This window comes from Thermobia domestica, chromosome 11 (genome assembly GCF_964235325.1).
Source record: "Thermobia domestica chromosome 11, izTheDome1.hap1.1, whole genome shotgun sequence".
Lineage (NCBI taxonomy): Eukaryota > Metazoa > Arthropoda > Insecta > Zygentoma > Lepismatidae > Thermobia > Thermobia domestica.
The window spans coordinates 7,077,344-7,095,531 of NC_137464.1; the positions used below are offsets into that span (position 1 = coordinate 7,077,344).

The 18,188-nt window shown below is 37.4% G+C and overlaps 1 protein-coding gene across 1 annotated transcript in view; it reads left to right on the forward strand.

Annotated features, from left to right (window-relative positions):
* The window catches only part of LOC145663854 (uncharacterized), a gene marked incomplete in the record, with an annotated part of 87,617 nt that overhangs the window by 16,210 nt on the left and 53,219 nt on the right, over positions 1-18,188 (forward strand). The window contains 3 exon segments of the mRNA XM_081729980.1: positions 8,295-8,402; positions 15,293-15,475; positions 17,411-18,188. Of these exon segments, the coding sequence (XP_081586106.1) occupies positions 8,295-8,402; positions 15,293-15,475; positions 17,411-18,188 (1,069 nt within the window).

Sequence of the window (18,188 nt, forward strand, 5' to 3'; positions counted from 1 at the left end):
TCGATGGCTACAACTGGAACCTACTTAGACATCTGCAAACAGTACAGATAGTACGTTTTGCACAAGTGTGGAAGGTCCAATCAAATTATAGTAGTATTTGATGGCTGCGGTGACCAGCCTTCCATTAAAGACCATGAACATCAACGGCGCTCTGCTAAATATGTCAGCCAATTTAAAAGCTACTGAGGACATGAAACTCCGAACAAACCAAAATGCTTTCCTCGCAAATCCATACAACAAAAGACGGTTCATTTCCATACTCAGCAAGCATCTTTCAGACAATGGCCACAAAGTAATCCAAACTTCTGGTGACGCGGACACCGAAATCGTTGCAGCCTCACTTCAGATAGCTTTAGAAGGTCATGAAGTGACCGTAGTTGCTGATGATACAGATGTTCTTATTATGCTACTGTATCATCTAAAATCAGAAATGACTAATGTCTCTTCATGTTTAGAACTAGACGGAAAGGTGCAACTAAACATACTAATGTGCACCATATGTTAGAGAATGTGGAAGAGAATCTTTAGCCGCATCCGTTGTTCATCCATGCAGTGACTGAGTGTAATACCACATCCGCTGTTTGGATGTGGAAAAGGAAATTGTGTAAAAATGTTCGCAGCATCAAAGGATCATCAAATCCTCAGTGAACAGATTGGCGACGTTAACTTCACTCAGCAGCCAGTGGCCTCCAATTTCTTGTTAAATTATATGGTGGAAGCAACTCAGACTCCTTCAGTTCTGAAAATAAAATGAAATCTTTGAGTTTTACGTCCCACGTTTATGCCGGTTAGGCTAAAGGAGACGGTCCTTCAGTTCTGCGTTATAAAGTATACATGAAAATGGTTGCAACCGGTAGGACCCTACCTCAACCCGAGAGACTGCCACCCACAGCGTATTTTCACTGCCTACGAATTGCCATCTTCAAGTTATTTCATGGAAGCAACTTTCACCGCAGGAGTTGAATTCTTTTGAATGGAGCTGGAAGCTCGAGCATGGGGAACTGTCTCTCGTTATGACTGACCAAGCACCTGCTCCTGAAGACCTACTAAAAGTTATATGTTGTAAATGCAACAAGTCCTAAAAGCGGCCATGTGGAACAAGTGTTTGCTCATGTCGTAAGTACGGCCTAAGATGCGTTGTTGTTCTTGTAACGGTGAAGGATGCAAGAATACTGAATCTCCGCAAGTTGAAGAAAATGATGAAGTGCTGGAAGTCTCAAATGAAGTTTGGTAAACTTTGTCTCTCTTTTGCTTTTTGTGCTATATGTTGTGTTAAGCTATCCGAGTTCTTCTTCTGTTAATCGATATTTTCTTCTTCAGCGTTCATAGATAAATAAATTTTAAAGAAAAAGAAGAAAAGAACGGGCCGTGAGTGTCAACAATTGAACAACGTACATATATGTTTGTTGTATAACAGCCCTTATTTTGAGGAAATTGTCATTGATGATTAACATACAAATGTAATTACTGATTTGCAAATAAAAAGTTTTCTGCAATATGTTTCTTGAATAAAAGAAAATTTATGAGCAGCGAATTTTGGATATTTTGTTGTTGATAGTAAGTACTTCAATTTTAGCAGTTAAAAGATTCTGTACCATTTTGTCGGGTAGGAATGAAGAACTACTGTATTTTTCCGTTAATTACATTTCCACTAAACTTTTTGACGCAAAACCGCAAGGAAATTTATATTTCTTTAAAGCAACTGCCATATTGAAAGATTGTGCAGAATTATGCTGTTTTTAACGCACAATTGAGATATAGTATATACCCATATTTATGCTAAGTTTGGTTTACTTAATAATTGCGAAAATTACGAATTTTTGAAAAGTTCCAACTTCATCCATTTTGAAATTCATCACACGATCTTGCTGGCTAGTGCCTGTCTATTCCACCTGTGCCCTCAGAAACTATGCGAATTATACTTTGGCCCCAGCCCCGTCATCCTCTGGTGGATGAAACCCTCGCTTTACTTGGGGAAAAGAAGTGTTGCCAATTTGTCATTCAGTCGCTTGGTCTTGACGAGTGAAGATCGTAAGTTACTTAGAGTCGCTAGCAAGACACAGCACAGTGAAGTCCGTGAAATAATTCAGTGTGACAACGCTTCCACATTCAACAATTGAAAGATGTCGGCCGCAGCAACTTGTCCCTCCTCTTTTGAGGGAGGTACGGGAAATCACATATCGACAGTAGCGCCAGCAGGGGCATAGTTCAAATAGAAAGGCTCTAACAAACATATGTGCTAGGGGGTGATGAACAAAAAATTACATAGAATTTTTCACTAAATTTCTGATATGAGGATTTCTGCAGTAAGTAGCGTTGTAAGGAAATGTTCCTTACATAAGCACACTCAGAAAAGTCTATTTCTTTTATTGTTAGACGCCAAACTTAAGAAATGGCGGTCATATATCCATGGTATTTTTCACAGAAATTCTTTTCTGATGTATTGTTTAAGAAATGAACCGAAAATTTAACTTTTCTAATGAACAGTAGAGGTTTTATTCATTTTTCAATGTTCTGAGGCGAAATTCACTGGCGGACATTTTGGTGATGTCCTATCTTGATATTCCCGAGGAGGATTTTCGTTATGTTGAAGTAAAATATAAGTCTTCAAAGGTATAAGTCGTTTCTGTACCATTTTTTTGGATTCATCTGTTTATCTATTGTACTATATCAATTTCATCTTCAGGGTAAGATTTGTTTACGATTGAAATTAGAGAACAATCTTGAATAAAACATGGGATTTGATCATGAAATTTATTTATTTATTCTCAAATTCGAGCAAAGCATTTCGGATATAACCAAAATCTAGGTTGACGAGCATTCTTGTATCAAAAGATCAATACGGCCTGTTTTATTTTAGGTTAAAAGCTGTTGGTTACTTCTGCAATATTTTTTACGCAGTCTGTGAAATCATCATAGGTATTCTGCCATTATTACAGGGCTCATAGCGAGTCACTTTTTAAAGTAAAAGTTACATTTTTTTTTTTCAATTTGGTCACTAAAAGTTGCTTTTTTGGGAGGTAAAGTGACTTTTTCGTGTGATTTATGTTTTTCAATGGCAGTTTTCTGAGAAAAATATAAAAATAAATGGAAAAATGCAGAAACTTGTTACTTATTACTCTTCTGAAAGCTTCAGTACTTGCTGCCACATGTGAAACAGTCAACTTTTATTCTTTCTAAAGCACAGTGGATAGTTCGTGGATGCTTAAGCTCTCAAGGTTTGGTTGAGAACCCTTCTGTGTGTATTCTTTCTTCTATCATAATAGTCTTTTAGTTTTCTCTCGTAATAGTTAACGCTTCACACAACGTTATGTGTGTGTGTTTGTGTGGTTTATGTTCGTCTTCTGTTATGCTTCTTGTATGTTATTCTTAAGAGTAGGTGATGAATTTGAATATTTCACGGCTTTGAGAACTCTCAGTGCTAAGTTAAATATAATGTCTCGGATAAAGAAATTCGGAAATAGGCCGAGCTGGTTCCACTTACTAAGAAGCTTCTTACATCTGCTAAGTCTGCTTACCGTAACTACAAAGCATACTTAGAAAACCTAAGAAAAGAGGAAGGTCAAAAAGAAGAAGTAAAGAAGAAAAGATGAAACAAAACAACAAACAAAGAGAGGAGTGATGGAGAAATTGACAAAGTAAAAAAGGGGCATGATGAGATTTTGGTCATTTTTTCGTGTACTTTTGGTCACTTTTCAATTATTTACAAGAGACCAGACCACTATGAGCCCTGTTATTAGCAGGTCACTTACTGCTATTTTAGAAGCTTTCTTGCATCATAGTGTTCAGCTAACCTTTTCGTCATCACGTAGGAATTTGATGTTTTAGTACTGTACACTCTTTCGCCCCCTTAACTGCACCTTCCAGCACATATCTCATGATACAGTTCCTTCTTAGCCAATATCCCGACCAGTTTCTCTTTCATTATCATTACATTTACGACTTTTTTTTTTTTACCCACTAATATTCCTAACACTTTCTCATTCATTTTCCGTTCGAAAAGCTAATTCTTCTCCACACTCACATTTCGAAAGTCAAACCTTTTCCCCATTATTTCTGTGAAATCTCTTTGAATTTAAAATAAGACCAAGCTGGACGTCAAGTACTTAGCAGAATAGTTTCACCAAGAAATTTTCTCCGTCCTGGCTTTCACTTTTTGTTGAAGAATTTACATTGTCTGGTTGTAGTCGGTTTGAATGAAAGAGAATATTCAGTAACTCATAAACTTCATGTTAGTAGAATAGCTCTTACGATGTTGTGAGCAGGTCGTGTGCACTCTATAATCGGAAATCATGCTTGACACATTGAATGGAGTATAGTACAATACTTTTTTTTTTTCTTAAAAAAAAGAAGAAAGAAAAAACTTATTGTAGCTTCATAGTGGTCAGCTACAGGACACCGAATTTCATATCGATAATAAAATGGAAACACCTAAAATGAGCAAGAGAAAGCTTCATAATACTAAAGTGCAGTTCACAGAATGTCATAAAAGGAATAAAATGGCGACTTTAAGATATGGCATGCTCGCTTGCATAATACATCCAGGGTACACAGGATCCTAACGGAGAAAGCCTAGGGAAGAGAAATTTCGGAAGACCAAGGAGGTGGGAGAATAATATAAAGCAAGGTGCTGTGGGGATATTGGTTTAACACTTGTCATATCCTGCTCTCTCATCCGCTCATGGTCATATCACTATAATTTTGACATTCAAAGAGAGAGAGAAAAAAGTGGACTAGACCAGTAATCGAACCCGGGTTTCCAGGTTACCGTGCCGGTGCATTAACCATTATACTATCCAGTTCACTCCTTGAGCAGCTACGTATACGTTCTATTGTTATTACTCAGGCATTCTGTATAATACAGGGTGTCTATCGGTCACGAAAGTTATGAAAAATTCACGAAATCAAAAAAGGGTCATGAAAGTCAAAAAAAAGTCACGAAATTTAGCTTTTGGGTCACTATTTTTTTTATTTATTTATCTCTACAAATATAAGTACAGACTGGGTAATTTTGTTCTATAAAACGTCGAAATTCACCATCAAAAATGTCTATGGTCGGCTTTCGACACTACAAAATCGCAGCAAAGAACGCTTCTATCTCTCCCGTGAAAATTCGGTCTAATTCACACTCAAATTCGCTCTTGTGAATGTTACGAAATTTTATGGTTTGGTAAAGAAAAGGTCACGAAATTTCATTTTGGAATTTTAGTAGACACCCTGTAATAGAACTCGCATTATAGAGGAATTGGTGTGATATACAATCGGCCATTTCCTTCGTTTATTACACATAAATGTAATTCAACCGCCATAGGTGTTCTGTAATGTAGACAATAGGAGTTGTGATATAATCCATGTGGCCTCGGTGGCTAAACATCGACTTCACGAGTGTTAGGATGTGTGGCTATTTAGGGAGTGGTCCGTGTAACGTAATGGCTAAACATCGGCCATTCTATATAATAGAGTTCACACGTAGAGAAATTGATGTGATGTACACTCATGTCCAAAATTATTGTCGCATGTCTATAAATATGTTGTTCTAGGAATATAATTTGATAACGAATTCGCGCGATATTTCTTACAGTGTTAGTATTGTATAATCGGCAAAGACATGTATGTGGCAAATTTCATGTCAAAAGAGCAGTAAATAAGAACAATAAAACGAAAATAAAATTTTCTTGTCCATTTAGCATCATTTTGTTGTACTCATTCTAATTTTCATATTTATAATTCTTTTCCTATGAAATTTACCACAAATATATATTTCCCGATTATACACATAGTATCTGTATTAAAAGTACCCTGCAAAATCATTATCAAATTATATTCGTACAAGAAGACAGTTATAGATATGCGATAATCATTTTGGACATGAGTGTACAATCGGTGGCGGTTCAGGGAGTGGATTGGGTAACGTAGTGGTTAACAGTAAGATGGAGACCCGAGTTCGAATCTCGATCCACTCGTGCATTTTTGCCCACTCTATGTAATTGAATTCGCACCTATAGAAAAAAAAATGAAATCTTTCAGTTTAACGTCCCACATTTATGCCTGTTAGACTAAATGAGACAGTGATTAAGGCTAGTGAATGATGATGGAAGAATTGGTGAAATGAAATGTGAGAGGAAACGGGAGTACCCCGAGAAAACCCACGGATACGATGTTGTTCACTACAAACTGACTTGGCCGGAAATCGAACCAGGGACCCCATGCACCAGATGTATAGTTCGTTTTTTTTTTTTTTAACCGGAGTGCAGTTCGTTTATCAAGAAGACCGCCTTCTACATGTGGTGGCTCATCGTCCAAGGGATCTTCCGGAGAACACCTCCGATAACTAAATGGCCAATCAAAACCCTCATTTCAAACAATTGACAGTCTATTGTCAACTCCACATGGGGACTTAGTTGCCACAGTTCCAAATGCTGTCGTTTAAGTCAGTGCTTGATTCCCTGCTCCGAAGACCAGCTTCCTTGTTCTTACGTTATCTGACATCTGTTTCATATTAGCGATAGTATTGGGAAGAAAGAACAGATATAGTGGGTATTAAGACTTGCAGCTTGGCAAATGCGGTCAAAAGAGTGATGGAGGAGGAAAGGATACTTTTGTAAAATTCGGCATGGAAACTTCAAATACATTTGCCGAACTGCACTCCTACTTAGTGAACACACTATGAGGGCTCTACCACTGAGCCACCGTGCCCCCTAGCACCTACAGAAATTGATGTAATACAAAATCGGTTATTTCTTCCATGTATAACACATAAATATAATTTTACCATTAGGAAAATGATGCCTGAGTTTTGGCTTGACACGGAATATAATCCAATTGAGAATCTTTGTTTACGCGGCAATGTACCTTCAAGTTCCTTGAGCCCTAGAATTAATTAATTATTTAATTAGTTAGTACAGTAAAACCTGTCTTCAACGGACCCTTTATTAAACGGAAATATTTCACGGCCCCATGAATTTTGGAGCCAAAAAAAAAAAAAAAAAAAAAAAAAAACGTCTAAAAGTCCCTTCATTAAGCAGAAACTGTGTTACACGGACAACGGAACGCAAAATAAACATTTAACGGAACATTGTGAGTTCTGGGCTACAGCGTTTAGAAATTTTTTAGACATTGTATGAGGGGCAAACATATATATTACACTGTCTGCGATAAATTCCTCGTTATGTTGTTAAACCTTTCTGGACAATTTGCCTTACGAAATAATGACTGATTTACTTAGTGTAATTTCTCAGGCCATAATGTGTGCGGAAAGTCGAGCAGCAATGTATACAGAAAATCCTGCCTGATTACTGGAAAAAATAAATAAAACGTGAGGATAGAATATTTGAAGTTTTTTTTGTGCATTAATTCGTAGAAGAAAGAAGCACTGTAATTGAAAGAGGTACGTACAGCAAGATATTTTCTAAGTACGTCAGTTATAAACATGTGTTTTTTTTCTTTCAACGAAAGGTCTACCTCTATTTAGCGGAATCCTGACTTTAACGGAAATATTTGCTAGTTCCGCTCGATTCCGCTAAAGACAGGTTTCACTGTACATACATTCCACGATAAATGTCATTGCTTTATCTCCTCCTGACAGTAAAAGTCAAGTGGCACTTTGTTCAGCTGCAATGCAGTTTGAAAGCAAGACAAACATTTTGACAACTAGCGCTAACAATATTGCTGGGACGGATCTTGAGAAAAAAAAAAAAAAAAAATGAAATGAAATGAAATCTTTAAGTTTTACGTCCCATGCTTATGCCGGCTAGGCCTAAAGGAGACGGTGATGATGAGAAATGAATAAAATGGTGGAATGAAGTGGGTGGAAACGGGAGAACCCCGATAAAACCCACGCATACGGTGTTTGTCCACCACAAAGCTCACTTGGCGAGGATCTTGAGAAAAGTCGCAACGGTAAAAATAAAGCTGTATACAAGGGTTAGTACATTATGTAACCTTTCTTCTCTTAGCTTGTTGGATATTTTTTCAATGTAACTTCCCTCAAAAGCCGCCACTACGATACCATCAGGTTTGTAATGAACTTTGAAACTAAAGTACGACAGATAAGCAGTAGTGAGAAATTTCAACCTCAATCTCTTTCGAATGGCAAAAGAGGTTGAAGCTGAACGATTGATAGATTGGACGTTTGTTTAAAAGAAAATGTTCCTTTTTTATTCAATGAAGACTAGATAAACCAAAAACAGAAACAAATATTACTTTTTTTTCCCCCTAAGGGAAGGGTTGGTTATTACATACTTCTGTTGTTTTGTCTTTGTAATGCTCAAATTTCTGATTATTTCTGTTTGCAGGGAATTCTGCATTATTGCAGATGAAGTAGAGGAAGTGACCGAGTGGCATAAAACTTACGAGGAACCCATTAGCAACTGTTCAATAAGTTCAAAGGAAAGCTCCAGTGCGTAAGTATTGCCCTATTTACATTTTAAATTGAAAGCAGGTAGTACGAATCACAAATTAACAGTATTATAAAAGTATTGTAAATGACGAAAAAAAAAACTGTTATACACGGTGTCTATCAATCATGAAAGTCACGAAATTTAGCTTTTGAGTCACGATTTTTTTAACTGTGCAAATGTAAGTACAGATTGAAAATATTTGTTCCATAAAACATCAAAATTCACCACCAAAAATGTCTATGATAGGGATGGCCACATTTTTTCGAAAACGAAAAACGAAAAATTTTTCGAAAAAGCGAAAAATGAAATTTCCGAAAATCGAAAAACAGATTTTTCGAAAAAGGCCATCCTTAGTCTATGGTCGGCTTTAGACGCTCCAAATCGCAGGCAAAGTACGTTTGTATCGCATAGATGAAAATTCGTCCTAATTCGCACCCAAATTCGCTCTTGAAAATGTTAGGAAATTTTATGATTTGGTAAAGAAAAGGTCATGAAAAAGTCACGAAATTTCATTGTGGAATTTTAGTAGACACCCTGTTATAAGTTGATTACCTTTCAAAAGCGGTTTAATCAAACACGCAGATCTGTGCAATCCCCTAAAACGGTTATCCCCAAACAAGCAAAAACTTGAATACAAATTCCGTACTTTCCGGAATTACGGACAAAAAATCATCGCATTCTTGCAAAGCATTACATATCTGCTTCCAGTATCCCCTTAAAAAGTTAAAATAAATAAATAAATAAATAAATAAAACCACCGGATTTAAACGTTATTTTGTTGATCCACCAAGTAGGTCAAGTACCTATCTTGCTCAGTGTGAATGTGATTCTTCATATATAGGTCAAACGAAACTCAGTATTAACACCCGAATTAAAGAACACTTTAGATAATCAAAAAAAGTCACAAGAGTAGGATTGTCGCTTTACTTAAAACAACATTAACACAATATAAAACATGCTAATGTAATAGATTCAGAAAAAAAAATTAAACAATCGTTCTTTATTCATAAATATAAACCTGCTTTAACTCTGGTAAGTAACCAATTTTTTTAATATAAGAAGAGGAAATTTGTCAGAAGATTTTATATATAACCAATCGATAGAGTTTATCAAGCTGAACAAAATGATTTGGGTAACTATAACCCTTATGCGTAATTTTCTAGTAAACTTAAAATTTTTGTTGATGCTGTACGATAACTGCGCCATCTATTAGGATAAAATTGGTACTGAAGTAATTCTTAGACTATAACAATATTGTCTAAAAGAGAGACATACATCAATCAAAAGATCATATCGAACTGAGTAAATTTAGGTGCTTGAGTAAAAACTCTTATGTGTAGTTTTCGAGAAAATCGAAAGATACGAATTTTTGTGGTGCTAATAAACGTGTTGCTCGTTGCCAATGCTAATTGATAAGTTTTATTCTGCTGGAAAATATTCTACGTTTATTTATATACAGTATATGCAAAACAAAAAGTAAAAGAAAATGTTAAGTACCTGACTTTTTCTATTGTTACTTGTCTTCTAATGAAACACACATGCTACTTAGCCATCTTCTAACGAAACACACATGTTACTTAGTTGTCTTCTAACGAAACACACATGCTAATTAGCCGTTTTCTAACGAAACACACATGCTACTTAGCTGTATTCTCACAAAACATATGCTACTTAGTTGTATTCTAACGAAATACATGCTACTTAGCTGTCTTCTAACAAGGTTCCTAGTGGTCTGGGAAATCAGGGAAAATGGTGCAGGTCAGGGAAAGACTGGGAATCAGGGAAAGTCAGGGAAATTTTATAAAATATATTTTTCTAATATTAATTGTACACCAATTTTAGCCTAGTCAACCATTATAATACCTATTTGATAAGATAAGTGGAGTGTATTTATGTGCAATTGATTACTATTTATCTCCGTAGAATAAATGTTCTCATATTAAAATATTCACCGTTATTTATTCCTTATTTATGTGTCATCGTCATCCGACACCTGTCATGAAAATCAGAGAATTTCCTGCCGAAGGCCAGGGAAAATCAGGGAAATAGATTTCTCCAAATAAGTAGGAATCCTGTGTGACGAAACATCTGCTACTTAGCTGTATTCTAACGAAACACATGCTACTTAGCTGTCCAGTAACGGACAGCTATTTAATTGTCGTCTGACGAAACACAGATGCTACGTAGCTGTATTTAACGAAACACAAGCTACTTGGCTGTATTCTAATGAAACACACATGCTATTTAACCATCTTCTAACGAACCACACATAGTCCTAATAATGGTGCATGTACTAGTTGTAAAAGTCACATATAAAGGCACCCATATCATTGAAGAATGGCTATATTTTAAAAGCAACTACTTCCTTCGTTAATCTCAAAACAAATATTGGTAATTTCTTCAATTTATCATGTTCACAAAATTGCGGCTTCTATCCACAAGAAGATAGTTTGGGGCCACGGTGGCTCAGTGGTAGAGCGATATCCTTTGCCGCGTGGGGTCCCTGACTCCAGCTCCCGCCAAGTGGACTTTTTGGTGAACAGACACGTGTCCGTGGGTGTTCTCGGGGTTCTGACATTTTCTCCCACTATCAGTTTTCCTTTGCTTAGGTGCACAGTGTGGGACTGTAAACTAAAACAAAAGTTAGTTTTAGTAAGAAGGCAACTTTCCCGTTATCGTTGCTTATCATTGTTAATAATTCCTGCAGAATAGAAGTATGTTAGCAAAATGATTGTCAAGTGTCTGATGATTGATTGATACAGATTTAAAGCATACAGAAGGTTGATCCGTCTGTGTGTGTCAGATCCTTCATCCGTGCTCACAGAATCGACCGATCCAAATGATTCAAACGGCAGAAGAGTCAAAGGCCTCCAGTATCACGCCAATTTCGCTTGTGTGTGGTGTGTGGCTCGTAAGGGGAACCGGTTTCGGGAAGGCTACGTCGTAGCAGTTTTCCACTTCAAGTTTTCCGTGATACAAATTCAAAAATAGTGCTGGGAAATTGTATCTGCATTAGGATTAACGACCATCAAGAATATAATTAATTGACATAAATACCGCGACGTTTTAGCACTTCATTCACTCAGTAATTGGAATAGAAAGCGACCGTGTATTTCGGTGACTCCACCTAGCTCGGAAGTTGTCGAATGGCCGTGCTTAAACTCTCGTACAGAACGTATGATGGCAATACGATTGCACGTGGCACAGACAACTGTGAACCGCAACTTACGTGGCAAAAAGGTCCAGATCATGTTTAAAAGTTGTGGACATGTCCTTACTGTGGCCCATCGGAGGGAAAGACTCACTGCAGGCGCCTCTACGTACGCCATCTGCGAGGGGAAAAGTGAAGTTTTTTTGCCACACTCGATGAAGCATGGATTTATCTATCAGATTGTGGCAAAGTTCGGAGACGCAAAAACCCATCCTGACTTCATTTGTTAGTGCAAAGAAGTTTCTCGAAGGCATTTCTGGTCGTCGCCTGATACTATTATGAAGGCAAGTTAACGACTCGGCAGGTGCCTAAAAACTTCAAAATTAGCTCCATATTTTATCAGCAACATATCCTTACACCAATTTATACAGATCTACTCCGTTTGTATGAAAATGCAATAATCAAGTCCGTGTGCATATAGATAAGGCTAGCCACATACTGTACATCCCGTTCTACACAGAAATTTCTGCAACAGATGGTGGCAGACACCGGGATCCAGGCTATTCCCTTCCAGGACGGTACCAGTGAAGTCATCTGATGCTAGTCGCATGTATTTTTGCGGGTTTCGTCTATTGAAAAGAGCACTTGCATCCCATCGTTACATTTGCACTTGCATGTCACCACTGTCCATGGCCTCTGGAAAGTCTGCCAGGGGGGAGTAGCTCAAGATTCACGTTCCTATACGTCGACGGAAGTTACAGTTCAGGGCTATTGTCAAAACACACAGTACTCACATCAAGAGCAACCGATGGTAGTCCTGTGGTTTTCCCCAAGGTAGGTGATACGCCAAAATCGGACACACATAGACGGCTCAACCTTCTGTATTTATGTTATTTATTTATTTATTTGCGTTTTTTGTTACATTCAGGTTATAGAAAGCGCGCCCAGTCGATAGCCAGTCGGGAGACTTTGAATTTAGCACAAAGTCGTCGTCATAAAGTTTGTGGTCCCTTTGGAAGAAGAAAAAGCTAAACGTTGCCATAAGTAGTACCTTCCTTTCCCTCGCCCCTTTTCTCTCTCCCTCTTTCCCTCCATGTGTGTGTGTGTGTGTTCCAGCATTCAACTCGAGAGCGTATCTATCTCAAACGGTTTTCCTTTTAACAGAAAGAAGGAAAGAAAAAGGATCATTGACAAAAATTTGGCAACAGTTTCGGTTCTGTTTATTGCCCGTCAGTCAGTTTTCAAGGGAGAGGAAAACCAAACAGGACAGTATGAAAAGAAACCGCACACGAGGGCGGCTTCCCTTTGTGAGCAAGTGGCTACCTATAGAGTGAGGCTACTATATACGGTGATATATATATATAACCGTAATCTGACAATTAAGTAATGAGAATGATTTTATTGGGACGAAACAGCGAATGCAATCCGTAAGTCAATATGTGCATTCGAAAGAGTAATCTCTCCTCTACAACCTGGCAACACCGCATTGTCGCACGTGAAGCATGACGGCAAATAGGACGCCCTTACCAGCACACTGGCAGCATGCAGCAGAGAGCGAATACCAAATTCTGTGTTAAACTGGGTAAAAGTGCCACAGAGACTGGTCATTTGGTGCGGAGAGTGTATTAGGAGTCAAAAGTGAAGACAATGCTCCTGTGTTTGTACGAGAGTAAAGGTATCATTCATCATGAATTTGTATCAGAAGGTCACACAGTGAATGCCCAGATTTATTTAAGTGTTTTGGAGTGTTTCATCAAGAGAATCCGTCGTGTTCCCAGGTACCACGTTCGTTATCCATGATAATGCACCCGTTCACCGGGCAATACTTGTTCAGGAATATTTGGCCAAAAAACAAATGTGTGTGTGTGTAGCAACCCTCCCCTCTTCTCCAGATATGTCCCACTGCGACTATTTAAATATGACAACGACATTACGGAACATAACACAAACTCAGTTGCAGAGGTCGTTCTACTTCTTGCGTGATCGTGCCACTCGGTATATTGACGCAGGAGGGATGTACAGTATTTTGAATAATAAACAAGTATTATTACCTTATATTTGTTTGTTTGGTAATTGCCGAACTGTGTATAGTGGGCCATTTATCTTGAAACGCTGTTGTAACTCTTAAGTTAATAGATAAAAATCGCTGAAACTTTGTACGTTACGATTATCGAAAGGGATATATTGTTTGATATATTGTGCAATACCATCAGATTAACAGTGTTACTAACTCAAAGTATTTTTTTTTAAAAAATAGCACTACGTCATATTATATATATAAATCAACATATTAAACGATAAAGTACAATACTACATTTATTCAGTGTTACAAACTAAGGATGGTACAATATCATAAACATCAACATTTTGGAAGTCAATAAAGTAATATCGCAAGTAAGATGAACGGTGAAATGCACATCTAAAGCACCTTACTATGATATCATGATATGTCATATTGAAAAAAATAGAAACAAAGTTACAACGGATTGAAAGAGTTTATTTCGACAAACGGTTTAGATAAGTATCTCATCCAGTTACTTAGATGTTTTCAATAAACGTAAAGATCATAATACTGTTTGTGTAAATTTAAAGTATTAATAATCTAACGTAGTGACATTTGAACGTCTACAACTTTATGTTGAATTGACGACATGCACTACTACATAATAATGGCATTCTAATGATATTGCCTGTCAAAACAATGTCTCCCTGTCAATATTTACATAGTACAAAATTTCAGTATTCTTTATACGCGGGGTGGCAGAAAGTAAGGTTACAAAGGCTGCAGTCAAACGCGTATATATTATTTCGTACAACCAATACAGCCAACAGATAGTAAGAAAATACATTAGGTTATTTTTCGACATAAGCTCCATATCGGTTAAGGCACTTGTTGTATCGTGGGATGAATTAGGAGATTGCTTCCTGGTAAAAATCCTGTCTTGCGTGTTCAGCCACGTTGTCACGAAGTGTTTTACCTCCTCGTCTGAAGAGAAGCGACGGCCTGCTAGGTGCTCCTTCAAGTGCGGGAACAGGTGAAAGTCTCTTGGAGTGAGGTCCGGGCTGTAAGGAGGGTGGTCGATGTCCCAACGAAACTGCATCAACAGCGTGGTGGTCTTCTGGGCTGCGCTCCTCGTCGGTGACGTTTTCTCTACCAGCTGCAAACTCGATACCATCCTGCAACATGCTGACGAGGCATTACAGTCTTTCCGTAAACCGTTATCAGTTGTCGGTGAATTTCACTCGCCGTTATATGTTTCGCCCACAGAAATCGAATAACAGCGGTCTTCTTCGGGAGACCAGTTTTCCATGCGAGACGCCATTTCTGATCCCATACAATTAGCACCGTAGATGGCGGGTGGCTGAAATTCTGCACAGTTGCCAACTCTATGTTTTAAAATTATCACACACTCCTCATTCCTCTATAACAGACGAAACTCCAGAAATATCGGTCTTGTAACCTTATTTTCTGATGCTTCCTCGGATATAGATATTTTCTTATTAATTTACTTACTTTTATTTGCTGTAACATTCGAGTTAAGTTTCGTAGTCTAATAATTTTAATTTGATGTGTAAAAACTTCCTGATTATCAAGATACTGTACGGATTCTAAATTTGCCAAATAGGATTTCATTTTCCTTTCTATAGATTTATGGCGCTGGGTATGCCTATTAGGTATTAGTCTTAAAATATATATATAAAGGTGTTTCCAATGTATTCTTTAATGTTTTTCTATTTACAGGGATACAGCACAACATAGTACAGTGTTATATGGATTGAGTGCTCTTCTTGAGAGTAAAATAACGAGTCGTTCTGTAGGCCCCGAATCACCACCTCTAAACAATGAAGGACCGAAGAGCAGCGATTTAGGGGAAACCTCTCCAAAAATCGATTCTTCGGAATTGATAAAGAAATTAACAGCAGGGTGAGGTTATATGATAATTTTTGTATTTTCTTAAAATTTCACTACCTCAGCATTTCCGATTCCGAGTTATATTTTTCTAATATCGCTCTCTGAATTCGATATATAAGGACATTTGCACTTCATATTGTGTGTTACTGGTTGTTAATTTAGACTTGTTCACTTTTCTTTCTTTCTTTCGTTTATTCATTCCCTACTTGGGCATTTTGACTTTTCCCTTCAGTAACTTTGTAATATATATCTTTTTCTATTAAAAAAAAAAAGCCACATTCAAAATAACATCTATTTATTGTATTTGCTATTTTAAATCTGTGGTCAAAGTTTTGGATATATAAAGATACTTCATTGCATTTAAAGTAAAATCAGTAATAATTCTACCAGATTTGTAGCCATGTATATTCTTTTCTGTAGTTTTGAAACTCGCTGGAATATGCAGTGCATTAAATATGTAATGCAAAAAGTGACTGACGACCGGAACTCGAACCCGGAACCTCCGCAATACTGTGCCGATGTGTTAACCATTACGCCACACGGTCCGCTTTCACTCTTTGTACATTATTGAATTCACATCTATAGAGGATATGGTGTGTTAAAAAATCAGTTGTTTTCTCTTTCATTAATATCTATAAGAAATCACAAATGTCATAGGTGCTGAACATATGGACACAGGGATTGTCCAAATCACAGCAGGGGTTTGTGGTACAATTCACGTGATCCGAGTGGAGAGCACCAACCTCGAGAAGTGAGAGAGTGGGTGGCTGTTCCGGGAAGCGGATTGAACGCATCAGCACGGTATGTCGGAGGTCACGGTCTAGTCCAGCGTTTCCCAACCGGTGTGCCGTGAAGGGGCCGCTGGTGTGCCGCGAGGAAATCGAAACAAAAGTGTTAATTCTATAGATATCAAATTGCAAGACATGGGGGAAAATGTATAATTGTATTTCACATTACAATGAACCTCTATTATGAATCTACATTTTTTTAAGTTTCATGTCTTGTTACTTTTCTGTACATTTTTAATGTCGAAAAAGTATTTGTTATCATTGTTATGACCATTATTGCTTCTTTATTGTTGCAGATATTTCGTAACTTGAAATTTTAAAATATCATTTAATCCTTTCGACATAGCAAACATGCCAAACATGTAGACAAATTACCTACATTTGTTTTAAAAGTACAAGAGATTTGTTTCTTCGTTCGTTATTTAGTGATCTTCCTTCTTAGTGAAAGGTTGGATACAATTTTCGAAAAGTAAATCGTATTTTTAAAAACCTGAGTACAATATTTCATTCAATTGTTTTCTATTTTAAAATTAGAACGAAAAATAAGATAATGATATACCACGGGGAAAACCAGTGATCGAGGTTTCTTCTCTGTGAGGAGATCAGTAATCACTTTAAAATAACAACAAAAAAATGGTATTTTATATTTACAAATAATAATATTTACGAGTGTGCCGTGAGAATTTAAGTTACACCCGTAGAGTGCCGCAAGTTGAAAAAGGTCGGGAAACGCTGGTCTAGTCAGTCACAATTTCACTCTTTGTACTATCAAATTTTTGATTCCCCCCCCCCCCTTCTTTTGACGGTTTCTTTTCATGCAAGTACAATCTTACATTTCGTGCTGTAGATAATGTTAAGAATCTGCAGTCACTATGTTCTAATATACTAATCTCGAGAGTTTTAGATTCCCGAAAATCGAGAAGATTCCATGTTAGGCAGTAAGTCCACGTCTCATGGAGCCTCGGTGGTGAAACGGATGCTAAGCTTAAATCCAATCCAACCAACCACATAGAAATTAATAGAAACCCTTTATCCCATAACTAACCTGAAGACTAAATAATAAGGCTGCAGTGTTTGGTTTAAGTTTATAAATAGTTAAATATCTGCCTTTTTCTTCTTCTTCTTTTTTTCATTAATAATTATTTCTTCATTCTTTCAGGTACGTGGAGAAAAATAATTTGATGGAATCTCTTCAACTGCAAGACATGAATACTGGAAAAAATACAACTGTGCACCAGCAACTTAGATATCGCATTGACAATCGAGAGGTACTTTCTGCTAATGGTAACCAGATAACCCTTGCAAGTGCTTTAAATCAAAGAAGTGTTCAGGATACGTCAATGAACAATAGTTCGATCGACTTTACTGCCGCTATAACAGGACCAAGACTGGATTCTGGACCGTTTCCTTTTGCATTGGAGAGAAGAGATGCTCGGAGGTCTTCAGTATTTGAAGCTTTGTGTGCGCCGGACGATGATAGAACGAAAATTTTTTCCACTGTTGTCGATGATTTGGAAATTACCGTTCCGCTTCCGAAAGTCCTCAATACTTCAGATGAAGAACGGACTAAAATATTTCCCTCGCAGTTGGCTGGAGTGGATGTTACTCTTGTGTTTAAAGATGACTTTAATCCCCAAGCTGGCGATATGGAACTTACAGCCCCTGTGCGTTATCAGGGACTCTCGATGACGAATCAAGATGGGGAATTTACTATTGACGGCAAAGATCAAAGTGTTTGTAGTGACAGAACTAGATATGCACGTGGTTTAGAATTAACGGAAGTAGTGCGTGATGCAAATTACAGAGACAGCTTGGTATCCGATTTTGTGAAAGTGCCCGGGGAAACAACGTCCCCAAATACAACAAGACGTCTGCTGTTGAGACGGGTTGGAACAGAGGACGTGACTAAGATCTTTAATTCGACCACGTTAAGTGAG